Raw genomic sequence first — 27501 nt, 5'->3', positions numbered from 1 at the left:
CAATTCCAGCTCTCCAGAAGCTAACGGGGACCAGAGGTGACCATGCAACTACAACTCAGGCCAAGTGTGATCAGTGTGCCGAAGGAGGGACAGCAGGACTGTGGAGGCTCAGGAAGGAACACAGCGCTAAGGGGTTTGTTCGCCTGGCCCAGTTTTCCCAGCCCAGCCCTGTCCTCTCTGGTGCTCAGCACTGAGAACTCCACGGGCAGTGGCAGACATCATCTTCCCCTTCCCCAAAGCTCCTGGACCACAGCTAGGGAGGGCCGAAAGAGAGCTACAATCATGCAGTGGAAAGGCCTCTCCTTTCTCAGGTAGCCTCAGGGGGAGCTCTGTCACTAAATACGGGCTAGAGTGGAAGGGGGATGAGGGAGAGACCTCTGGAAGGGAAAGAAGAGAAGAACAAAGAGAAAAAGACAAATGGTTAAGAGAGGAAAAAAAAATTGGGAGAGAGAAGGGGAGGGGGAGAGGAAGAGAGGTGAGAGAAGAAGATAGTGGAAGACCAGAGGGTGAGATCAGAAGCTTCAAACAAGTGCTGTCAGTGATCTATATTTGCTTACAGAATGAAAAATGTGTGCCATAAACATTGGCCACTGAGTAATTTCTAGTAGGAGTCGTGTCACTTCTCATAACGGATGGGATGGGGATAGGTAGGGCATCTCTGCACCGGGGCCAGCCAGCACAGGGATGCCTTTTAAAGCAGGGCTGGGCCTGTCACCAGCCCAGGAGGCTCTCAGCTAGGCCCCACCCCAGCCACCCCGAGCGGGGAAGCCAGCCAGGCTCCCCAAGGTTCTGGAGCCTCAGGGCAGCACGGCTGCTCCCACTTTAGGAAGGCTGAGGCAGGGGCATCATGGATAATGTCCATCTAATATTAGTCCCCCAGCCCCTGCACCCTTGCTCTGATGCTCTGGCTTGACTAATTGCTGTAATAATTGATAGAACCTGACTTCTACAACTGATCGATTTCACCTCCACGACCAACGGCCACAAACCATTACACTCCAATAAATAACCATGTTGGGCCTCACCCGCCTGCCCTCTCCAGGGGCATCAGGATGGCCCATGCCCTGGCCTGACCTCCCCTTGCCTCCCACCCAGGGCCCCTCCGGGCCAAGCAGCTGGTCTAGAGGGTCAGGCTTCTGGGAGTAAGTCAGAGGGCTGGGCGGAGGTGGGGAGCGCTAATCGCAGGCCATCCGTCACCTCCCACTGGCTGTCTGGGGCTCAGGCCAACACCTGGAGCACCCCAGGCAGTATAGTGCAGGACCTCTCCCCTCCTCTCCCTGCTTCAGATTAGTGTGTCCCAGCTTATAATATTTGATAAACAGCAGATTGGCTTCCTGGCAGCACTGCTGCGGCTGCGCCTGCCCCCTACAGCTGTGGAAGGTCACTCATTGGGGAAATATGTTTCTGTCAGTGATATTGAAAAAAGTTTAGTGGAGTGACAGGCCTCAATTTTTCAAATTTTATTAACTCCATCCTCTTAACCATTTGTCTTGAATTCCTTCAGATTCTGAGGGATCTGTCAATAGGGCTTGGGCCAGGAAAGTAGGATGGGGGTGGATGGTCCTGGACTGGTCCTGGCTGGTGCCAGTGACAGGCTTGGGTCTCAACACCCAGGGCAGGATAAGGCAGTGGAAATGGTATTGATGGGAGAGGAGGCCTGGCCCACGGGGGCTCAGGGAGCCTGCTGATCTTCTCTGGTACAGCACCTGCTTTAGGTTTGACATAATCATAGGCTTTCTGAGTGGAAAAAGACCTTAATGATGAGCTCTTCCAATTCCTTAAGAAGAGACTCCCCTCTACTACATTCGAAACAGGTGGGTCACTCTGGCTTCCCTGAACATGCCCAGAACCCAGTCCCAAGCTCATGGTCTACCAAGGGGTTCCCGCCACTAAACTGAGGGCAGATTCTTTTCGCATGAGCCCCAACCTCTCTCTCCAACCCCACTCCCACCTTGGACTTCCTGTAAACACCTGTTCATCTTTTAAGACTCAGTTCAGGCTTCTTCTCCAGGAAACCTTGTTTCCCTATCACCCCAGGTTTGGTACCATCCTTTGTGCTCCCACAGGCCCTTCTGCTTCTATCTTACTACATTGATCCCTGTGTTAAAACAGTCTGTCTCCATCCAAGACTGAGAACCCTCAGAAGTCAGGGACCATGGCTGATCCACTGCTATATCCTGACTACCCAGCCCAGGGCCCGGCACAGAACAGGTGTTCAATGAGATTTACCAAATGAACGGACTTCTTTCCAGGTGCTATCTTCTGAGGGCACACACAACATGGCTGTTCTTCCTGCCCCAGAAAAGCCCTTCTCACAGCAAGTGTGTGACCATGTTCTTTGCTCCTGTGGGCCAAAGCCCCCAGTCTCTTTGCTGGTTCTAGACACCTCTTTGTCTGGGTGACAGATCAGGTCAGGTCAGGACCCGACACCCTCAATGCTCTCTGGGTGGGAAGTGGGGAGGAAGTGGTTGGAGAGAGAGGCCCACTTGCCCTTCCTGGGGAGAGTGCTAAAATCAGAGTGGGAGATGGGATTCAGATCTTCTCTGTGCTGACAGCAAGCCTAAGGTGGGGAGGGGAGGAGGCATTTTACTCCCTCCTCCCTTGACACCACTCTGTTCTGGCCCTCTGCTACCTCTGTGAATATCAAAGAAGATGATGCGTAAGAGACAGCTTAAAAAAAAAAAACAGTAACTGCCCTATACAAATGTGTGAGACTGTATTATCAATAATATTGGCATGCTCACCCACTCCCTCCCACTCCCCACAGTTCTATCAGCCATCGGGGCCTTCTAGTGATCCAGATCTACCACCACTGCAGTTTCCATGATTCACCCCTTCCCCTAACTGCAGCTGGCTCCCTGCCCCCTAAAAGGGCACACGGCCTGGGAGAGAGTGGGGATGGGGGTCACCACTCCTGGCTGTGTGACTGGGGTCCTGCTTCATATCTCTGGTGGTAATGACTGCTGCCCTGCCTACCTCTAGGGGTTTTGTTTGAATTGAATAAGATAAAAAGCTTGAAAACTATTGGGGGGGAGAAAGATTGTACTGGCTGTACAATGCTCTTTGTAATAACTTTTGCATTTACTCTCCCTTTCCATTTTTACTGCTGGCTCCTTTAGCACCTTCATCCTGATTTTCACTATTTTAACAGTCTGTTTACTATTTCCAATTGGAAGTTTTTGTTGAATATAAGGGAAATCTTTCCCATGATCAGAGACATCAATGTGGAGCCATCCATTCTTTTTGGCTGCGAGCTCCCCATCAAGGAAGCGCTCCAAGAGAGACAGGATGACCACATGAGAGATGCCGTGCACCTGTCCCATCTTCACACTCACCTTCACTCACCTCCACACTGTTGTCTGGGACACTCCTCATGCCTGGAACCCCACTCCTTGTCTCCCTGACTATCCAGATCCTACCCCTTTTTCAAGGGCCCTTCTCTGGGAAGCCTCCTCACCCTTCCAGCTCTCAATGCTCATCATCTATGGGCTCCTATTATCCTCCCACTCCTCCCTTTTCTGGGAGTCCATTTCTGTTTAATCTTCAGAGCTAGTCTGTGTGTAGCTCCTCAGGTCAGAGATGGACTGATTCTTCTGTGTGTTCCTAGAGGCTGAAGGTGAGAGAGAGGAGCCCTGTCCAGAATGCTGCAGGCAGCACGGCAGCACTGGGAATAGAGCTGAGGTTCCTGAGCTTTTCCCCTAAACCAACCACTGAGCATTCTCAACAGAATCCATACACCCGCACACATGTGCACCTGCAGATCAGCCCCCCTGGTAACCAAGAACCTTTACTGAGTTCTTATTATGTGCCATACCCTGTGCCAACTACTTCCTTCTATTTAATTCTTAATAAGAATTTGATAAAGAAAGCAGGAGAGGTATAATTTTTTTTCATTTCACAGATAACTGAGTCCAGTGGAAGAGCAAGGTGAAAGGAGACTGGCTAACATTTGTTGGGTGTTACGGCCTTTATATACAGTTATTCCTCATACAAAGACTGAGAAAACAGAAGTGGGGAGAGCTGAAATAATCTGCCCACAGTCATGGGACTTATTATACTATTTTCTCTTTTGTATATGTTTGAAATTTTACATAATAAAAAAAAAATTTTTTAAAGAAGACAGGTCTGGTTTTCCACCACACAGTGCTACCTTCCAAAGGCCTGATGACTCAAAAAGAGGTAAAAATCGTCTTTCCTCTTCCCCTCCAAAGTGCTCAGATGATCCAAAACCAAGATGGGGGTGGGGCGGGTCTCCAGAGGCAGGTTTGGGACAGACAGCTTTGTAGAAGGGTACGAAATGGAACTCCTTTTCCTCCCGTTCAGGGCTCCCCTGTCTGGGGTGACAGGGGAGCCCCCAAACAGGTCATTTAGAAGTCCTAGCTGGCCCTCAGAATGTCATTTGGAAGTCCTAATTCTCTGACACACACAGTCTGGGTGGGAACCCTTGCCTTCAGGGAGGTGGATTTCTAAAATTCATGGAACAGAGAGCTACTGCCTCATGGCTCCATCATTAAAATTCACTGAGTACTGACTTTGGGCCAGGAGCTGGGCACGCAGTGGAATCAGACTTGTTCTTGCCCTGGGGGAGAACCCAGACTGGTAGGAGACAGACAGGGACAGAAACAATGACAATATAGTGTGGTGTCAGGATGAGGAGAAGAGGATGATGAATCCCTCCCCCCACTCCAAGGGAGCCATACACAGTGTAGCTGGGGAGATGGGAAAAAAAGTACCAGCTATAGAGCAGAAGGTGCTATAAGAACTAAGGGAAAAAAAGACTGGAGAAAGCCTGGAGAGGGGAAAGTCAGAGCTCAAGGTTATGGAGACTGAGTGGGAGAGTGTAAGCTAGAACCCAGGCCTTCCAGTCCAGGGCTCTTTCTACTTGCCTCGAGCCCTACCCCATGAGCTTTCAGTTCCAGCACTGACCAGAGGGACTAGACTACACTGGGTTTTCACCGTTCTCTTCAGTGTGTCAAACGCCTCTTTACCTACCACTCAGACCCAACATTCTGCAAAGACCAGCTCCATTTCCCCTGCCTTGAAGCCTTCTCAGACCACTGCAGCCTACGTGGACAACTTCCTCCTTTGAAACCCTACAGTACTTATCTGATCACACACTTTTCACCCATATGTGTCTTGTCTCCAGAAGCAGATGCATTACTAAAGGGATGCTTTGTGAAGGCCTAGAAAAGGAAATGGTGATGATCCCTAGGCATCAGGATGGGTTCACGGAAACCAAGTCATGCCAGACTAACCTAATTTCCTTTCTTCATCAGGATTACCTGTGTTTGCTTAAGCAGGTACAGTTAGGGCGTATGTAGACTTCTTCAGACATATGCTGGGGTGTCTTGGGACAACCCTGAGGACACAATGGAGAAATGTGTGCTCCATGTCACTACAGTGTGGAGGGTTAGTCAGTGATTGGTGGACTAACCAGACCCAAGCGGCAGGGTGGAGTGACTGACAGATCAGAGGTGAAGAAAAAGGAAGTTTCCAATGGCAGCAAAAAGGCTTGGTCCTGGTTCAGCATGTTGACCCCTGACATGGGGATGGCCTGTTCATCATATCTACGGATGTCAGATTAGGGTGGGAAGAGTACCAAATACATGTGTGGAAGATGGACATTAAGAGCTAAAACACATGAGATGAAAATTAATGGAGATAAATGGGAAGTCATGGGTTTTGGATGAGAGACAAAATGGAGATTGTTCTGGGAAGAGTGATCAAGATAAGAAAGGGTTTAGAAGCCATGTGAGAAACATGGTTTAAGGAATTGGAGGTTTAGGCTGGAGGAAAGATAGCTCAGGAGAACATGCCTGAATTTTCAGGTATTTGAAGGGCCATCATGTGGAACAGGAATTAGATTTATTCTACATGAACCCAACAGTAAAATTAAGACCCTTGGAAGCAGATTTTGGCTCGATATTAGAAAATTCTAACCATCAGAAAATCCAAAGATAGAATGTGAGCAGCCTCAGGAACAAATGAGTTCCCCAGCACTGGAAGTGTTCAAGCTCTGAATGGGTAACAATGTGGTAGGTCTACTACCTATACATCAGTTTACAGAGGTTTTTTTTTTTCAAGATTGTTAATTTGTGTTTATTCATTCATTCAGAGATACCTTTGGAGAGCCTTCTATGTATCTGGCACCATGCCAGGTGCCAGGGACAGAAAGGTGAATAAGAAGACACTGTCCTTGCTCTCAGGGAGCTCCTGATCCTGCTGAAAGCAGATGGACAAGTTTATTTCAATAGTATCTTATGCCTTGATTACAGGCCTCAGGACAGGGAAGGCTGACTTCAGCTCAGGTTAAATCAAAGAGTTCCTATGGAAATTCAAACACGTTTGGTTACTAAAGGTCATAGTTTAATCAAGGCCAAATCACTTGTGTAAACCAACTACTGGCTGTGGGAACAGAAGTGTACACTGTAGCACAATTTGTGAATTTTTGTGCATGGTATTTTGCTCTTACAGTCCAAACTGGTCTTTGGCTGGGACTTGTTTATGTATCTACAGATTGTCTTACAAGTGGCTGTGGTGTCAGGGCAAAGTGATTTAGCCAGCGGGGCTACCCAACTCTCCATTTCTTACCCACCCTATGGGGACTGCTTCAGCACAGACATAAACATGCTCCTGCTGTTACCTTATTGCACTCATCACATGGGGAGGCTAGAAGGCTTGATTCAGGGATATGATTGGATTTTAAATCCCAGTCTCCCAGGATTTTAATTACTGGTCTGGGGCAGCAGGGCTAGGCACTGGCTGCCTTTGGATGGAGGAGGTCGATACGCCACTCCACAACATATTGAGCCACAATGCCTGCAGACTCTATTTCTCTATTTAATCATCTTTTGCAAAATTTACAGTGGAACAGGAGGGATCAATACTGAATTTATCACATTCTCTTGTAAATATGAGCCAGGAAAGAGTTCCAGGCAGTTTGTTACTGAATGGGAGGGAACACGTCTGTGTATAGCTGGGCATTAGGAAATGAGACAAAATCCATACTTCTTGGCATAAGCTACAGATGCTCAGCCAGTCTCTAAAAGCCTGAAGACAAGTTCAATGGGAAGAACACTGATTCATTCATTCATGTGATCAACCAACCAACATTCCAGAGCACCTATTTTATACTGAACCCTGTATAGGCTCCAGGAACACAACTGGAGCTCTGCTCTTGAGATCATAATCACAGATACCACAGTGGCTCTGCCACTTACTAGTGGTGGAACTTGAGCAAGTTACTTAACAGCCTAATGCCTTTGAGTATGCATATGGAAAATGTAGGTAATAAGAGTATTAAACTTGCAAAGATATTTTAAGTACTGAAAGAGAGAAAAGCCTTAGTCTAAAGCTTGGTACAAAGTAAGAACTCAATAAATGACAGCTATTGTTATTTTTACTACAATTACCATTATTAAGCATTCCTTCCTATAGTATTTCTCACTAATGGTATATGTGTAGAGATGGAGGTGTTGAGGAAGGAGCCAGCCACCCCAACTCTTTAGCAGATGGAAGGGAGACTGAGTGGCCTTCCACAGGTTAGAGACCTACTCAGGGCTACTGGCAGCAGAATCAGAGGAACAGAAGGAAGAGGATATATGAGGAGACACATGCTAAGCTGTTTTTTCAAACTTCAGTTGTAATCTTTGAAACAATAAAACAGCTTCCTAGGGAATTCCCTGGTGGTCCAGCAGTAGGGGCTCCACGCTTCCAATGCAGGGGGCAGGGGTTCAATCCCTGGTTGGGGAACTAAGACCCCACATGCCACACGGCTCGGCCAAAAATAAGCTTCCTAAAATTGCTGTGGGGTAACAGAGTGAGAAGTGATTCACTTCAGGTAGGCAAACCAGGAAAAGAGACAAGAAGAGACATAAATGAGTTGGCTCTTGAAGGCTAAGTAGGGGTTTGATAGGTGGTGAAGTGGGGAAAGGGAATCCCAGGCACAGAAAAGTGAATGAGCAAAGGTGTGGAGGCAGGAAAGACTCCATGCTAGGGAATGAGTAGTTGAGTGGACCTATGGCAGAGACAGTTCCTGTGTCCCCAGGCCCACCTGGCTGCAGGCATGCCCCTGGTAAGCCTATCAAGCTCTGGTCCCAATCCTGAAGCAAACAACTGTACCCTGCCCCTCTTGGAGACAGGGTGGTAGAAGATTCCTGGTGGACTGCAGAGAGACTTGCAGGCTGGGTTAGGCATGTGAGCTTAACTCACAAGCATTAGACATTACTGAAGGTTTCAAAACAGGGGAGTGGTAGGGTTTTGCAGGGTAAAGGTTTGGAAAGGAGCTTAGAGGTAGGGAGACCAACAAGAAGTCTCTTACAATAGTCCACGTGAGAGTGATGAAGTCTGAACTAGGATAGTGGGGACAGAGGAGAGAGGATAAACTTGAGAGAAAACTCTAAGAAAGATGGCTTCGGTGGAAAGTGAGGGTGAAGTCATCAGACACTTATAAACACTTTCTTGTTTGGGTGACCAGTAATGATGATGCCATTCACCAACTAGGGAATACAGAAAAAAGTATGAGGAGGGCTGGGTTTGGATACATTGAGCATGAGATGTTTACAGAATATGAAGCATCAGCAGAGCTACTAGAGACATGAAAATGCCTGATGTGTTCTAAGGAAGGCAAATATGCAGGCTGGTCTGGTTAGAAAAGAGGTGATACAAAAGCATGGAAATGAACGTTCAAACGTATGGAATATTTCACATACAGAGTTAGGTGAGGAAAAGGGCAAAAGCAAAAACTCCTGCCAAAGATTTCTGTTCAAGGCAAACCTAAGGTAGGGGTTTTCTAGATGAGGGATAATGCTCTGAATAGCATGTGACATATGCGTTGGAAGTATGGGGATCCTTAGTTCATTTTCATTTGGGGCAAGTTTCCTGTATGTTGTGGGCTTTCAGTAGGCCAGCCCCTGTGCTCCCTACAATCCAGCACAGACTATGCTCAGAAGTGGCAGCAGGCTCTGTGACCAGAAAGCAGCTGGGAGTAATTGTCAGTAAGGAGGGAGAGACTCTGGATAAAGCAGAGTTCAAAGTGGACTATAATAAGAGCCTGGGTCCCGGGGCTTCAGCACCCCTCCTCCCCTTCCTGCAAATGACAGCTGAGACCAAGGCAGCCAAGCCTGGGGTCTGGGCTGAATTTAGCAGTCATAATTATACTGCTGACGTCTGGGGCAGAGCCACAGTCTCTGCAGAAGACAGCAGCTTTTGTTCATGCACTAAAAACACACCATCTTCAAACATGCTAATCGCATGTCTGCTTCCATCTAACAACACTGAAGGAGGCTGAGGAAAGGGCACACAATGCCCACACATCTGGCTAATTCAGTTACGAGGCCAATCAATCTTGATGGGTTGTCTACAAAATACCAACCACCCCAAAGGACTGAGCTGACCAAATGTTTAAGCTTCTGTTGACCAATCCCAGCCTAACGTCCATAGCAGGGAAGAGGGGGTTATCAAGAGATGGCTTATGCTTCCATTCACATGTCTATTCCCAAAGCTAAGTAAAGCCTTCTGCTTGAATGAGAAGTACCAGCACGTCAGAGTGGTGGCTGAGCCAGGCTAACTGGAATGAAGTACACTCAAATATACAGACTTTCACTCTGACCTTAAGGAAGACAGGAGGCCTTATTTACAGCTGGCTTTGAGAACAGCTACAGAAACAGAAACCGATGAAATAGTTTTGCTAACTGCACTTCCCAGAATGGAGAGAATCAGGAATACAGAGGCAAGTATCTTTAACTATGATATTAAATGCCACAGGCTGCAGTTCTGGGCACAGGAACTGTTCACCACTGATGTCTGCTTTTCAACCCCCCATCAAGGTTGAAAGGAATTACTCATCTCCCTCATAAAACTGTTGCCAAAAAAACCAACAACAAACAAACAAACAGAAAACCAGGAGCCACTGCCAAACGGACTCTTCCAGTTAATACTCCTTCCTTCATGCTCAACCACAGTCACCAGGCAATAGTCACTGAAAGTATAAGTGGAAGGGTAGTGGGGAGATTAGGAAAAGGAGAAGAAAGGGAATAGATTTGAAATCTACACCAAGAGGACCATTTTCGACCCAGAGCTTCTTGCTGGTGCTAATGATAACACTATTTCTCAAAGGTGCTTTTCCCTAATTAATTCTAAGGACTTTACCAAGTCTGTCTCAGAGTTGAAGCTTCATGACAAACCAGATGGATGGACTTGGGTAAAGGAAACCTCCAGCTTTTTAGAAAGTGGTGAGAGAGAAGCACATTAAAAATGAGGGTTTATTGTGATAGCCCATGCCCAGAACAGTACCTGGCACTCAGTAGGAATTTAATAAATATTTGCTGACTGAATAATTATGCCCTAGTTATGATGCAACTGAGCTATGTTCCTTCAATGTGTTTGTCAGTAGAGGCCTCCTGTAGTCCCTGGTAATAATGCTGAACAAAATCACTCACAGAGATCCAGGGCATCTTCTCTCAGCCTGAACGAGAAGGGATGAAGTGGTATTGGGAGGTAAGGGTATGGACCTCATTACCACCCACACCCAGAAACCTCTTCTTCCTCTGCCCATGGCTGTAGTAACCAATGCTCCTTACCAATCCTGCCTCCTTTGGATTCTTTTCTACCTTGATTTATATGATACACAATACCTAAACCTTTGTCTCCTTTGCAGGTTCCTGTTCATTCTTCTATCCCAAGTCATGGGTGACACCCAAGGCTGAGTCTTCAGCCTCTGTCCCTTTCTCTCTGTATCCATTCTCCTTTAAAAAAAAATAGTTCCAATTTGCACAAACTATCCCAGTGGTTCTCAGTCCTGGCTGTACATTTAGGACTGTATGAGAAGTATTAAAACCGTATCAATCCAAAATGGGAGAAAATATCTGCAATATATATCACAGATAAATAGCTAATATTCTTAACATACAAAGAACTTTTAAAAATCAAGAGGAAAACAAAGACCAAAAGTCCTAGAGAAAAATGGGCAAAAGACATGAATAGGCAATTGACAAAAGGAGATAAAATGGCTCTTAAACATTTGAAATGATGCCCGCTTCAGTCATAATAAGAGAATCAAACTAAAACTATACCAAAATGCTGTACCTCACCTATTAGACGGGCAAAAATTCAAAAGCTTGGCAATATACGATGTTGACAAGGCTGTGAGAAAACAGCCACTTTCATACATTACTAGTGGGAATGCAAAATGGCACAACTTCTATGGAGGAGAAATTTGCAATATTAACCAAGGGCATACATTTATCCTTTGACCCAGCAATACCACTTCTAGAACTTTACTGTAGAGACGCACCTCCCACAATCCCCAAATGTACGTGGAAGAGGTTATTCACATAGCATTATTTGTAATTGTAAAATAATGAAAATCAAGCATAGGATATATAGCACATACACACAATGGGTTACTATGCAGCTGTAAAAAATAAGGAAGATTTCTGTGAAATGATATCGAGTGAATTTTAGGAAATATGGTTAAGTAAAAAAAGCAAACTTCAGAAGAGCATATATAGTATGCTTTTATGTAGGAAAAAGGAGAAATAAGAAAACACACATATATTTGCTTATACAAAGAAATACAGGAAGAATAAACCAGAAAACAATCAAAACTGGTTATCTACAAGGGGTCAGGGCTTACTAAGGAGAGGAGAAAAAGGTTGAAAGGGACACAGGAGGGAGTTTTACTTCTCTGAGTATACCTTTTTGTACAGTTTTTAGAAAACATTTAAAACATAAAACATTTAAAACAATTAAAAATTTAGAAAACATTAAAAAATAAAAAAATATTTAGAACATTAATGTTCTACATATTCAAACAACAAAATTAAAACAAGGAGAGGTAGAGGAAAAAAACCCTAAAACTGAAAGAATATTGAAAAAATTAACCCAACTGTATTTCAAACGAACAACATAAACACCCTGAAGGGAAAAACACCCACCTAAGTAACTGAGGAACCAGTATTTGACTATATACCCTTAGCCTTGGATGGAGTAGCTGTGAGAACTGTAAACAAATTCTGACCTGAACTCTTTTAGTAGTTTGTTTCCTATAGTAGTTCAGCTGAAGTAGGTCTGAAGATTTTTTTTAGATGTATTATAGGATTAAGCAAATGAGTACATGTATCAGTGCTGTTTGGAGCCGGAATTCTCACTACAGAAGAAGGGTCATAGAAATATGAATGTGTGAAGACAAGGAAGAACGCTGTGACAATGGACTGGAATGGGAGGTATCAGTGTTCTCAGGACCTCTAAAACAGGTATGTGCATATGCATATATGTGTGTATATGTATATGCATGTGCGTAGTAAGCACACCTATTACTCATGTTTCAGTCTCTAATACAACTGCCCACTAAAAAGTTGTAGGGCTTTCAGAGAAATGGCTGATTCCAGGGCAATGGCAAGGTGGATCCAAGGTAAGACTGAAACATCTTGCTATGCCAGAAAATACGGAAATTAAAAAAAAAGAAGATGGGGGTATGGCACCCTGGCCAAATCTGAGACAATTTTAGCACCAACGTAACAACTAAGGTCAGTAATTAATTCTAGAACATTAAAGCAATAGTATCCACAAGCACATTTTGACAATAAAGAGATAAATGGGAGAAAAGGGGTTCTTGTTGACCACAGAATGCCAGGTGCTGACTGGTCAACTGTGGAGTGAGCACTGGAGTTGGGAAAGATATAAAATATTCATTTTGCAACCATCATATAAAGATTTATTCAGGAAAGAACCATCAGTGGATGCTAAGTCTAGGGGGGAAATTTTGATGAAAAGGATAGTTGCATGGCCTTCAAAATGTCTCCCCACAGACTTTATTAATTTCAAGGGAAAAACTAATAATGATACAATGGAGAAACTGGACAATACTTGGGTTAGAGATGGGGTGGGAGTAAGACTTTTCACTGAAAACCCTTTTGAATTTTGTACTGTGTACAAGTTAACTATTCAAAACTATTAACTATTCAAAAACAGAAAGAAAAATAAAACATTTATAAAATATCTCTGATAGTGTGGTAGGTAAAATAATGGCCCCCAATGATGTCCACGTTCTAATCCCTGGAACCTGTGAATATATAAAGTTAACTTGGCAATGGGGCATTAAGGTTTCTCATCAGTGACTTTGAGATGGAAAGATTATCCTGGATTATCCAGGTGGGCCCAATGTAATCACAAGGGTCCTTTACAAGTAAAAGAGGGAGGCAGAAGAGTCAGCGTCAGCGTGATGAAATGTGAGAAAGACCTGAGGGACTGTTGCCGGCTTGAGGATGGAAGGGGACTGAGACAAGGAATGTGGGCTGTCTCAAGAAGCTGGAAAAGGCAAGAAAACAGATTCTGAGTCTCCAAAAAGGAACGCAACTCTGCTGACACCTTGATTTTCGTCCAGTGAGATTCATTTCAGACTTATCTCCAGAACTATAAGATAATAAATTTGGGTTGTTTTAAGCTGCTATATTTGTGATAATCTGTTTACAGCAGCAATAAGGAGGATACATAGGAAAAGCTACAGTGGTTGCCTCTGAGGAGGAAGACCAGGCATGTGGAAGGCAGACTTCCTTTTCACTATACATCCTCTGGTACTTCTTGAAATTTTTATTTTTCACCTTTTTTTGAAGTAAAAATCACTACAGTTGCTAAACAAGCCAACAATAGACAATCACTTCAGGGGCTCTCTACTGACTTCAATGTTGAGTACAAGTCCTCTGGCTCACCCCCAAGGCCCTCCACATTCAGGCCTCCCTACCCATCATCTGCTAGGTGGCCAGTTTCTTCCAGGTCTTGAACATGCAAGGCTCATCTCTGCTCCTCCCACACCTGAAAAGCTTCCCTCCTCCCCCCGCTGGTTTGAATTCTGCCTGTCCTTCAGGATCTGCCTCCAGGCACCCTCCTCCATGAAGCTTTCCACAATGCCAACACTGATCTTTCCCCTCCTCACCTCATTCATTATACTTACTGTTTTTTCTGACCTTTGCTTACATTTAATTTAGTCCTGTTACCTACTGTCATGGTGTTTTCAGTGTGCTTTGTGTCTGGGCCTTTTCACCAAACCAGAACTCTACAGGGTGTAGTCTGAAGGAAGGGCCTGTATCTTTTTTTTCTATTCCTGTAATGCCTAGTGCCCATTTATAAATGAACTTAGCAAACATTCAGTGAGCATCTACATGTGCTAAGGATAGTGCAAGGTGCTGGGGATGTAAGCCCTGCAGATCCAGACCCTACCTTGTGTAATGAAGGCGAGATCTATCAATCAGATAACTGAATAGCTACATGCTGTGGTAAGTGAGATAAAGAAATTATACAGGCTGCTTTAAGAGCAGAGGAACCTAGAAGAGTGATGCCGGTGGTCAGCTGCAGGAAAATAATTAATAGTTGCTGAATAAATATGAATACTTAGATTTGCAATTAGATAAATCAAAGAGCAATTATTCATCAGAATCACAAAATTTGAAAATGGAAGGGAGCTTTGAGATCGCCAACTAATAAATCACCAACTTAGACCAACTAATTTTATAGATGGGGAAAATGAGGCCCAGTGAGGGGAAAGGGACTTATTCAAGGGCCCACCACAAGGTCAAGTTAGTGCAGGTCACCGGACACCCAGTCAGCACTTCCCACTGCACAGGGTTCATTACTTCAAAGGGAGTTTCTGAAGGATTCCTGAAGTGGCAGGCTCCTTTCTTCTGCTACACTTAAAATAATTCATTTCCAAAATGATGTTCAGGAAGGAGTCTGTGGGATCAACCTACAGAGAGCACCTCTGCTGTGTTCTCCCTGGGACACTTCTAGGCCTCTGTGTAGAGGAAGAGAGCACGTGAATACTAGAAGCAAACTCTTTTTGGGAAGGGAACCTCAGTTCTGACCCATCTGACCCTGGGATGGGCCTCTGTTGCTATTTTGCAGGCTCTGACCTTCAGACTGATGTTCCCCTTCTTAAAACACAGTGCTGCCCTTGCTCTGTGCATTCTGCCCAAGAGCACATTCACTGGAGGGGCACGAGTGGGCTGGCAAAGGGCAGTTGGCCCTGCCTTGGGAAATCGGAATCCTACTCGGATGTTTCCAGGCCCAGTGCAGGTGGAGGAAAGCATAGAACGCAGAACAGACCTGGCCCAACTGATGCTGACCTCTCCCTCACCCAAGGGAGCCTTGGCCTCCAGCTGCCACTGTTGGCGGTGATGAGCTCATGCCGGATACCAGCCAGGCTCATCTGAGGACTGCTTGGAGCCGATTAAAGCCTTGATGAAATGCGGGTGCCTGGATGGCAGGTGGCTCTGGAAAGCTTGGGGCTCTGGTGCCCAGGCGCTCTCATCTCTAACTCAACTATGCAGTGACTCCTCTATGTCCATAGGATCTGGCATACAGAAACACCTTTCCCTGGGGACAGCAAGGACAGTTCATCATTCTGCACTGACTAGGCCAAGGGCAGAGGACAGGACTCAGGGTCACTGAGGGCCCCTTTTAGCCCTGACCTACCATATGAACTGCAGTAACACCACAGAATTCCTCCATTCCCCAAAATGCCCCTGACTGGACTGCTGGGTCCTTCTAGATGACTAATGGCCATCACTCTCCACAGGCTTTTCTCAAGTCAAGTGACAGGCTAACATCTACACTTCAGGTCTCCATGTATATGCTATTTGCTCAGGGAAGACCTCCCTCACCTTCTTCAGACTAGATTAGGTCTCCATTACACTCTCCTAATACCCTCTACTTTTCATTAATACTACTTCTCTCAGTGATAATTACCTAATAATTTTGTGATTATTTGCCTAATGTCTATACTCTGCCAGACTTAAAGCTTCATAAGAATGGGGAGTGCAGGAATTCCCTGGCAGTCCAGTGGTTAGGATTCCATGCTTTCACTGCCGAGGGCGCAGGTTCAATCCCTGGTCAGGGAACTAAGATCTCGCAAGCCGCATGGAGTGGCCAAAAAAAAAAAGAAAAAAAAAAAAAATGGGGAGTGCTATACTTGTTAAGGTAATAACTGGAAATCAATAAAAAGACCAGTATGGGCAAGAGAAAGTTTTACAGGTAAGTTTTTAATAGTATTCTTTAAAAAGAAACTTTTATATACAACAGAGGGGCCCCTCCTATACACCACATTAGCTATGGGACCAACTGGCTTTACAGCCTGCAACCAGTTACCCATCCAAGCCAATCTTTTCTGGTTTTGAGTGGCATGGACGATTTTCTTTCTTTTTGTTTAAAATAGCGTTATATACTATAAAGTTCACCTATTTAAAGTATACAATTTAATGGGGTTTTTTTTAAAGTATATTTACAGAGTTGTGCAACCATCACCATAATCTGATTTTAGAATACTTTCATCATCCCCAAAAGAAACCTTGCACCCATTAGAAGTCACTCCCCAACGCTCCCACAGAAAACTGCTGGCATGGAGGGTTTTTAGCTCTGTGTCCAAACAACCAGAAAACTTCAGCATCCAATCATCTGACATGATTTCTTCATCATACAGATGAAAAAAGTGATGCCACAGAGGGGCTGTGATCTGCCGGAGGCCCTACAAGGGTGAGATGGTGGCAGAGCTGGGGCAGATCATGGTCCCCAGTGCCTGCATCCTAATGGCATTGCTTTGATCTCTCTGCCATGCAGTGTGTCCGTCTATCCCAAACTGTTTACCCCACGGGACTTTAAGCTACTTGAGGGCAGAGGCTATGTTCTGCTCATTTGTCTTCCCCTCTTGCCCAGGAGTACCATTAGAGCAATGATGCTTAAAGTGTAGTCCACATACTTGTGCTGGTCTGTGAACGTTGTTACCAGTCATCAGTGAGACAAGCACAGTAAGTGACAGTAAGTGTCTGGAAACTTTTATAGCAACTTAAGAGTAATTTTGTCTGTTGAACCTAATGACGAATTTGGGCCTGTATTTTATATGCCTTTTCAAAATATATTTTTTCTAATAATTTGTTTTCATCATATTTTACAAAAAAGAAAACCTGCAGAAGACAGGTTTTTCAGATAGTTTGAGAAGCACTGCCTTAAAGCAACCCCTTCCCCACTCTCTTCTGCTTCTCCTTTTCCCTGTTTCCTTGAATCTCTTGCACTGGCTCCTCTTCTCATGCTCACACCTGAAATGTAGGTTCTCTCAGTTGTGTCCTTGGGCCTCTTTAGCTCTACAACTTTCCATGGACAATTCAGACTAAGCCAGCTTCCACCACCTCTAAGAGACTGACAACTCTCGAATCTTCACGCCCAACTTACAGTCCTTTCTCTTCTGAGCTTCAGACTCATTGTCCAACTGCCTGCTACACATCTCTACAGGAGTGTCCCACAGGTTCCCCGGCTGGTCAACAGCTATTTATTAGTCACCTACTATATGACAGCTGTGAGGTTTTTTCCTAGGAGCCGTGAATATGGCAGTGAAATAGAGAGACAAGGTCTCTGTGATTACAAGGCTTACATCCTAGCGGCGGGGAGAGAGAGATGATAAACATGCTAACAAACATGATCATTTTAGGGACTGATAAGTACCATGAAGAAGATAAAATAAGGTAATATGACAGAAAGTGACTGGGGGGCTTCCCTGGTGGTGCAGTGGTTAAGAATCCTCCTGCCAATGCAGGGGACACGGGTTCGAGCCCTGGTCCGGGAAGATCCCACATGCTGCGGAGCAACTAAGCCCGTGCGCCACAACTACTGAGCCTATGTTCCACAACAACTGAAGCCTGGGCACCTAGAGCCCGTGCTCCGCAACAAGAGAAGCCACCGCAATGAGAAGCCCGCGCACCACAACGAAGAGTAGCCCCCGCTCGCTGCAACTACAGAAAGCTCGCGCACAGCAACAAAGACCCAACGCAGCCAAAAATAAAATAAATTAATTTAAAAACAAAAGTGACCGGGGGAGCTATTTTACTAGGGTGGTCAGGGAAGGCCTCTCTGAGGAAGGGACATTTGAGTTGAGACCTGAATTCCGAAGGGGGAGAGTGTTCCCATCACTGGGAGAGGTTGGTACAGAGGCCCCGAGATGGAAAGGAGCTCAGTGTGCCTGAGGGGCGAAAGAAGGTCAGTGTCACTGGGGAACAGTGAACAAGCGGGGTGAGGGAGTGGCTAGAGATGAGGTCACAGAGACAGGCAGGTCTAGATAACATAGAGCCTTGTAGGCTCTGGTAAAGGATTTGGATTTCATTTTGGTTTCACTGGTATGCCAACAGAAGATTTTAAATAGCAGAAAGACAGGGTTTATGTTTTAAAAAGATTCTCCTGGCAGTTATGTGGAGGATGGATTCATGGAGACACAAGTGGAAATGGTGAGACTAGCCAGGAAGCTGTGGTGATCATCCAGGAGAACTGCATCGTGGTCCTGAACTGGGACTAGAGTTTGACTACAGGCAAAAAAGGGATGGTTCAAGATGTACTTTAGAGGTACAGCTGACAGGACTTACTGAAGGACTTGACAGGCAGTGTAAGGGAGAAAGAGAATTCAAGGATAACTCTAAGATTTGTGGCCCGAAAACTAGGTAAATGATAGTTATCATTTATTGAGATGTAGAAGACTTGGGGGATACCAATTTTGGGAGAAAAATAGAAGTCTATTTTGGCCATGATGACATTGAGACTGAGGAAAGAACTGGAGCCGGGGAAGTGAATTAAGTGGTTAGCTATCATTTCTTTTTGAGGACTTTTAACCATGAAGGGATGCAGAGAAATGAGGTGGCAGCTGGAGGTAGACATGGGGGTCAAGGGAAGTTTTTAGTTTGCTTTGTTGCTTAAGATGGGTGACATTAAGGCATGTTTTTATGCCAATGGGAATGAGCCAGCAGAGAGGAGAAAAAGGATAATGTAGGAAAGACAGGGGATCACCGGAGGAGCAAAGTAATTTGAGAAAGAGAGAGGAAATGGGAGCCTGAGACCAAAAGCAGAGGTGATCTTAGGAACTTCTTCCATTGCAGAGAAGGAAGGCAGCATACAGGAGTATAGGTGCAGGTAGGCTGGTGGAAGTGGTGGTGGGAAGATAAGGTAGTTTCCTTATGACTGCAATTTATTTTCTCTATGAAGTGTGAAGTGAGATCATTAGTTTGGGAGTTGGGGAAGGAGAGTGCTGGAGGTTTGAGGAGAAAGAAGGTATATAAAAGTGGTCGTGATCCAGAACAAGACTGTGATTTTACTCAAGAAGTGTAGCGGGGTGGTGGCAGTATTGAGTGTCTGAAATTCACGGACATAAATGTAAAGTGAGTCAAGTTAGCATGGTTGTGTGATATTTTTTTCTCCAGCAATATTCAGCTCTTCAGATACAGACATGAAGTAAAAAGAAATTGGGTTTATCTAGGGCTAGTGTTTCATCAGGTGATTACAAAGAAGGGAGAGAGAAGCAAGGGAATAGTTAGAACACTGGACCATGGAATCTAAAAGTGGGAAGGAGGGAGGAAGAAAATGTTCAAAGCAGAACTGGTCACTCCTCTGCACATCCAATCCACCCATACCTCCTTCCAGTATTCCTTACCTCAGTACAAGCACATACCATCTACTCGGCCATCCAGTCCAGAATCCTGATCTTGACTACTCCTTCTTTCTCACCATCTGATCCTAATGATTCTACTCCTAAATCTTTCTGGGATCAATCTTTCTCTCCTTTCCCACTGCAACTGCCTTGCTGTAGGTCTCACCTAGACAATTAAAATAGCTTTCAAATGAAATATTTTCCCTTTCTCCAATCATGCCCCTCCTAATATATTTTTTCCCCTATTTTCTCTAATCTTTCTTTCAAGTATAACATATATACAGAAAAGTACAAAAAAGGCATAAGGATACAGCTCAAAGAATTTTCACAAGGTGGATGCATAACCAGCACCTAGATAAAGAAGCAGAACATTATGCACCTCTGAAGCCCTCATGTGCCCTTCCCCAGTCACTACCTACCCTCTTGAGGGTAACCACCATCCTGACTTCTTACACGTTGGGTGATTTGTCTATTTTGAACTTTATATATCAGTCCAGTCATATAGTTAGTACTCTTCCATGTCTGGCTTGTGTCCAGAAATGCTAAGTTGTTGAGATTCATCCATGTTGTTGTATACAGCAAGAGTTCATTAGTTCGTTTGTTCATTTGTTCATTCATTCATTCTATTATTCCATTGTGTGTCCATAATTTATTCATCCATTCAACTACTGATACACATTTTTGAAACTTCTAAACCATCTTTCACATTAAACATAAATCTGATCCTTCCCTACCCTTAATCTTAATGGTTTCCCACTGGAGGATAAAGTTCTATTTCCTTAGCAGATCTTATGTTACAGGCCTTCATTATTGGTTCCTGCTTTCCATTCTTCAATTCATACCCCATAAATTCAGCTCTTCTGAACTACCTGCCGTGTACTGAATAAAGTATGCTGCTTTCTACTCCATACCTCTGAACATGCTGTTCCCTTTGCCTTTCTTCCTCATCCACTCGGTAAACTCACATGCATCCTTTAAGACTTAGTGTAAACACCATCTACTGTACCATGCTTTCCCTGCTCTCTCCAGAGATTTAAAAGGTCTTTTCTTTGTGATCCATCAGCACCTTCTATACATCTCCATTAATACATCAGATAGCAATTTTTTGCTAAAATGTCTGATTTCCTCACTGACCTATGAGTTCCTTAAGGGTAAAGAACATGTCTGGATCATCTTTTATTTCCCAGGTGCCTAGGGGGAAGCCTATGACAGGAGAGATGCTCAATAAGTGCTCGAAAAATGAGTGAGAAGACTTGCCCAGGGGTTACATAGTACCGTATGCGGGAGCTGGAAGGGGTCCTTGGAATCAGCTACACTAATTTCTCTATTTTACTATGGAGGAGAAAGGTTTTGCCTAAAGGAGATAGGGTTTGCTGGTGGCAGAACCAGAAGGTCTGATCTTCAGCCCAGTGCTCATTCCCCTTCCCTGCATTGCTGGCAAGAATCAGAGGGTGACATTTCCATAGAGGACAGCCTGGGGCAAAACCGATCCCCTCAACATCTGGCGGTGCAGCCAGATGGGCAGACAGTGAAGTGGAACAAGAAATGGAGCTCTAAGTTTCTAGCCCCAACAACAAAATAATAGGCTGTTAAAGGGAAGATATCAGCACTGGAAAGGTTCCTTGCCTCAGGCGGCAATGGTTGGGAATTTAAGGACGGCTGGTTAACACTGACAACTGAGCCCTGTACTTGGACAGAGGGACACGGAAGGGCAAGAAAGTAGGTAGGAAAGAGGCTAAGGGAAGCCCTGGGGAAGATGCTATTAGGTTTCATAAAGCCCAGTGTTTCTGAGGTGATGAGCACTGGTGGCTGAAAAGGCAGGGGCACTGTGACTAAAAGAAGGAAGATAGCTTCATACATGAAGCTCTAAAAAGCCAGATAGATTATGACACTCAGAGCAAGTGGGCCAGGAAGCAAAGACACCACATCTCCAGTGGCATCCAAATCTACAGTGGCTCTGGAGATTCCGGCGCATCCAAATATGTACTAAACTATGTGCAGGGCATTGTGGCAAAGGAGGCAGGCAAAGTAAGACATAACCCTCGCGCTCAAATGACCTCAGTCTAGCAGGGGGGACTGGACCCAAATCACAGGGAACAGGGAAGACTTTAGAAGGGAGGTGGCACGAGAGCTGCGGATTGGCTGGTAGAAAGCATTCTACTACGCCGAGAAGCAAAGTCTTGAAGGGAAATGAGAGGCAGAAAGACCTGCATGAGTAAAGGCACTGAGATAGGAACAGAGAAGTGACGTTACGCTGTACCTGGAGTATTAGGGCAGCAGTGGGAAAAAAAAGTTAAGTGAAGGTCAGTCTAGAACAACTCTAAAACCAGGTTAACAAATTAGGATGGGTAGGATTCCTTTTTTTAAAAAAATACATGAGCACTGGGTGTTTTTCAAGTTAATAACAGATATTATATGTAGAGTGCTTACTCTGTAGAACCTACACATGCCCAGTCCTACAAAACCTTAGATGGTAGGTGGCACGCTCCCATTTCCATATGAGGAACGAGAACTGCAGAGCGGTCACAGCTTAGCCAGGACACACAGCTATTAAGGGCAGGGTTGTATTCAGATCCTGACTCCACAGTTTATGCTCTCTCCTTGTGGTCTTTCTCACCTGGGGTTTCTCCTTTGAACCACAACTGGGAAATTATTTGAGTAATGATTTTCTCAATTCTCTCAAGAATGGTACATAACTCGTAGCACTTTAGATGCCTGGGAGAGAAATTAATTCCTTGTGTGCAACAGACGCCTTAGAACATTACAGCTTAATTTTCCAGAGGAACCCTGGTTGAGAAAGGCTGCATGACAAGAGATATGTTTTAGGAAAATCAATCTGGCAGTGGGATCACATCCCTGGGAGGAAAAAGCTGCAAAAGCACCTAAACAGCCTCGGAACTACTGGGATGAGTCAGCTCCAGGGGCTTGAGGAAGGAGGCCCCCATCTTCTCTAATTACTTGTCTTCTCAGTTGTCCTGCCCTTCCTTCATTCCTCCAACCTTTTCTTGTACTTGGCAGTCAAGTGCTGAAGCAGAGCCTTCCTGCTCATAAGCCAGCAACCCAGGCAGAAGCAGCATCTTCAGAGATGAAAACCACAGAAGCCAGTGCACCCACTTTTCTGTGGAGGCTGGGGGTAGAAAACTGGCACTACTGAACTCAGAACTCTTCCACAGAAATCCATCTGGCAAACTCCTATTACTCTCCCTGATAAGGCTGAAGCACGCCATCCTCTGGGAAGCTTTCTGTAACTGATTCCACCTCCCTGCTCACCAGGCAGAAGCAGGTATTTCCTCCTCGGTATCCCCACAGTCCCTTGTCCAGGACCCTGCTGGAGCACCTGCCTGCTGTCACTGCCTGTTCCCATGTCTGTCTCCTCTACCAGTCTGAGCCTCTCTCAGGGTCAGGGACAGTTTGCCAGATCCATCTTAGGATGCCCTGAGGTCCATGGTCTCAAAGATGGCAACTGGCTTACCCAGAGTCACACTACAGAGCTGAGATCAGACACACTACAGGTCTGTCTGATCCCCAAGACTGTGTTCTTTTCACTATGTTACAGGGTCTCCCGAAGATGAAGAAGGGCCTTTCTGTGCTAAGCACCCAGCCCAACACTGAAGAGTTCAGAGGCGGTGCTATCAGAGTAGACCAGACCACCTGGAGAGGCTTCCTTAGAGGTAGATCCTTGAAGAGTCTGAGGATCTAGCTGAGAAGAGAGGGAACACGATGGTGTTTTAGGCAAGGTGGGGAAGTTGTGGGCAGAAACAGAATTAAGAAGCCATTAGGTAGGAGTACAGGTTTCATGGTGGAGGAATGGGATTACAGCTGCCAGGTGAGAGTTTGATTTCTTTATACAATCGTGGAGCACCTACCTGTACTAGGAGCTTTTATAGATGTCATCACTAATCCTCATGCCCACTAATCACTGTGATATTTCCCAGGTGTTACTTTACAGATAAGAAAACTGAGGCTTAGAGAGTTAAAGTAACACGTCCAAGCCAACAGAGCTAGTAGCTGAGGAAGCTGGGATTCAAACCCAGGTTGGTCTGACTCTGAAGCCTAAAGTCCTTTTTATTACTCCATGCTGCCTCTTAAGAGGTCAGAGAACTTCCCACATTACCAGACTGATGCTGCTGCCTGGACCTCCCCCCAGCTCTCACGTGGGGACTGCTGATCAGAGGGCAAGTGCGGCTGCCCCCTCTAGCTCTAACCCTCTAAGATCTGGGGGCCCTAAATCCCTGTGGACTAAGCAATTTCAAGGACAAGGGTTTGGTGTTGACCTCGTGAGTACATGCTGGCCCTGTGTCTAAACCTGCCTTGGATCTCACAGAGAAAGCCTCTAAGGTGCTGCAGCAAAGCCGGTGGCAAATATAGGCTAAAAAAGCTGGATGGTCAGGAAGGCAGGGCCTGCCTTCCCTGAAACCTTCTGGAGGAGGTCAGCTGAGGTCAGAAAACTTTGGAAATGTCACTGGCAAGAGCCCCTAGGACAAGGGAGCAGGATCCTGCCTCTCGGTTGGCTGGTCACACACACAGGCAGACCAAGAGAGGTCAAGGGGGGAGGGAGGTCAGAAGTTGGCAAGCCTGCAGGCCCTGAGTGACGGCCACTTGTTCAGGTCAGGAAGGGAGAAATAAGTGGGTTAATGGTTTTGGCCCTTGAGGCTGGGAGGCTAGGGCAGGGGGTGTAAATGAATTCTGGGTAAAAAGGCAGGTGGGTGAACTGTAAAGGTGGGGGCTAAGGGCATCTGTTCCAAGTCAACAAGCAAGAACCATGCCCCTGGAACGGCTCAAAGGGCCAGCCTTGGCCTGGGGGGTGAGGGTGGAGGGGTGCTTCATAAAAGGCCTGTGTTTCTTCATTTCAAAGGTGTTCGATCTGGAAGGCTGGGGAGAAGGACTCTTTTTAGAGTGAATTCCCTGTCTGCTTAGGGGCTGAGGGGAAGCAGGGAATGTAAACCACTGGACAATAGCTGGGGGTATTGATTGATTTTAAGGCATGGCAGAGAGAAGCTCCATGGTGAACACTCCAATTCCTAGCTACAGATGTCTCGTTGGAGAGCTTTCCAAAGGACAAAGTGAGTAGCATCTTGCTTGGGGACGTTTTCTAAGTCTCTGCTTCTGAGAGCAATGAGTTCTTGCTCCAAAAGCATCAGTCATCCCAGGCGCTGTCACCACATCCATGAGCAGTCCTGCCCCTCACAATGTACATGCCCCAGACCAAGGCACACTCTGGCTGCTCTGGGGCAGGTAGGTCCCTTGTAGGCTGGGGATATGGGCCAGGCCTGAGTCTTAAGTGAGTGTGGCTGGGGCTGATGGAAGGTGGCAGGATTTGAGGGTTACTGGGAAATCCTTCCAGTCCAATCACATGACAAGGACTAGAAAATGATCTGGGGAGGTTGGGCCAGGGAGGCAAAGGCTCTGCGACTGAAAGAACTTTCTTTCAAGACTGGGTTTTGAAAAAGTGATTGGCTGCAAAGGACAGGTGGCAGAAGATACAGAGAAGAAAATCACACCTCATTTAAAAGAATCTATTTCAACCAGTCAGAGAAGAACTAAAATGGAATGGACTCCTAGGGAAGAAGTAGGATTCCCTGAGTCCCTGAGAGAATCCAAGGAAATGCCAGCCAGCCAGCTGTTGGAGAGGTTTCTGCCAGAAGAGAAGTCAGGCCATCAGGGTAACCCAGAGGACTTCTGAGGATCCTTCTAGCTCCCAGGTTCTATGAAGAATGACCACTGACAAGGAATACCCTGGCGTCCAGGCCCAAGAGAGGGTCCCTAAACCTTTAAGAAGTGTAAGTGAGGGCATAAACAGGCAGTCAATGCCATACTCACTCTGGGGCCTGGGCACCACACATCCTGGCAAGATGCTTCCCTCCCTATTCCAAGGAGAGGCTGGAGTGGGATGAGGGAAAGTGACTCCGTGGGAGGCATCTGGCAGGGTGGCAGGTAACTCTGTAGCGGGCCTGGACAGGACCAGACTAGCCTGAGTCTGGGGATGGTATGTATTATCCCTCCAATTAAATCAATGCTCTCTAAAGGAAGGGTATTCACTCATTCAACAAAGATTTACTGAGTGCTTACTGTGTGCCAGGTACTTTACCAGGTGCTGGGAATGAATCAGCCATGGTTCTTGCCTTTGCTTTCAGGGAGCTCAGAGTCAGGTTAGAGAAAAGGCTACTGAACACACAAAAACAATTCCAGATTGCAACAAGTGCGATGACAGAAAAAAGTAGGGTACCATGACCCAGAGTAACGGAGGGAGACTAATTTAGACTAGGGTGGAGGTGGGATCAAGGAAGATGTCTTTGAGACTGGGGTTAGTAGAGATTTGAAGGGTCTCCCCCTTGGTCCACCAGCCCTGCTCTGGAGGTCACAGGGGAGAAGAGAGGACACTTTCGGGGAGAGCAACAATCAGGAAAACTCTCAGAGCATGTGCAGACAGGCAGGATGGCACGGTACATCACACAATCACAGGCAAAGAACACACTCCCGCCACATGAGGGCAAATCACACATGCACACGGCCACTCTCATGAAGTGCAGGCACCCTCGAGGCATTTCCAGCTCTAAGAGAGTAACAAGGCTCTGGGGAAGCATGGCATTTCCAGGGTAGAGAGGTTGCTAAGTCCTTACTCTCTTTCTCTGCCACCCCCTGCCCCATTCACCCATGATCTCACCTCCATCAAGCAGCTCCTTGACGGTGCGGTAGTCGTCGGCAAGGACAGCATAGTGCAGGGCTGTGCAGCCCTTGAAGCTGGCACGGTTGTTCAGCCGGTTGTTGAAGTCATCCTCTCGGGTGACCAGGACTAGAGGGACAGCAACACAAACCCTTCCATTAGCAACAAATGCCATGAGCTGCCAACCTCGTCTTCTTTCTCTTGGCATTTTAATTCCCTCATTCACACATCTACCTACTTACTAAACATATAATGGCACCTACTATGTGCCTGGCCATCTGTGCTGGGAAAGAGGAGGTAAAACAGAGCCCATCCACAAATGTTTACTGACATCCATTATGTTGATAGGATTCACTTGGGGACACGGAAATGAATCAGACATGGTCCATGACCTAATCTGACAAAGGAGGCAGACAGTAGACAGATGTTTACAGTATTGTTTGAGATAAATGCTATTATAGGTATAACGGGATGATATAGAAAGCCAGAAGGGAGCTTAGCTCAATTTGGGCATGAAGAGAGGATCTCAAAAGATGACAGTCTTGAAAGGTGAAGAGAAGTTATCCGGGTGAAGAAAAGAAGGCTAGGGTAAGACTCGGGACAAGGGACTTCCCTGGTGGCGCAGTGGTTAAGAATCCGCCTACCAATGCAGGGGACACGGGTTCGAGCCCTGGTCCGGGAAGATCACACATGCCGCAGAGCAGCTGGGCCCGTGCACCGCAACTACTGAGCCCATGGCTCTGGAGCCCACGAGCCACAAGTACTGAGTCCGCGTGCTGCAACTACTGAAGCCTGCGCGCCTAGAGCCCGTGCTCTGCAACGGGAGAAGCCACTGCAATGAGAAGCCCGTGCACCGCAATGAAGAGTAGACCCCGCTCACTGCAACCAGAGAAAGCCCACACGCGGCAGCGAAGACCAAACGCAGCCAAAAATAAATAAATAAATAAAATTAAAAAAAAAAAAGACATGGGACAAGTCAGGAAAGAGACAGAGGCTGTTCTTAGCAGAACAGTAACATACCTCCTCTGTGCTCTGAAGATGTCTACAATCTAGTGAGTATTTAATATTTTGTAAAGAGCTTTAAAAATTTATAGAAGCCATTAAAAATTTGAAAGTACAAAGAAGAAAAAGCATCATTATCTCTGCAACTTGAGAAACTGCATTTAGTATTTTGGTATATGTCCTCTGATATCTATATCTATATCTATATCTATATCTATAGGTATAGCTATACCTGCATATATATCCTACAAAACTGGAATTTACTATATTGCAATTTTGTAATCTGCTTTTTTTCCCTTAATAAATGTACTGTGAACATTGTTTTTGAAGGTAGGAAGAATAAGCATTTCATGTGTCAAAGAACCAAAAACCCCCAGGCTCA

The 27501-nt window shown here is 45.7% G+C and overlaps 1 protein-coding gene across 1 annotated transcript in view; it reads right to left on the bottom strand.

Moving 5' to 3' along the window:
• Window positions 1-27501, bottom strand: part of CLPB (ClpB family mitochondrial disaggregase) — a 146394-nt gene that overhangs the window by 42707 nt on the left and 76186 nt on the right. The window contains exon 5 of the mRNA XM_061202895.1: window positions 26118-26246. Within this exon, the coding sequence (XP_061058878.1) occupies window positions 26118-26246 (129 nt within the window). The remainder of the gene's footprint in view (window positions 1-26117; window positions 26247-27501) is intronic.

This window comes from Eubalaena glacialis, chromosome 10 (assembly GCF_028564815.1).
Source record: "Eubalaena glacialis isolate mEubGla1 chromosome 10, mEubGla1.1.hap2.+ XY, whole genome shotgun sequence".
Taxonomy (NCBI): Eukaryota; Metazoa; Chordata; class Mammalia; order Artiodactyla; family Balaenidae; genus Eubalaena; species Eubalaena glacialis.
This window is presented reverse-complemented; position numbering and strand designations above follow the sequence as displayed.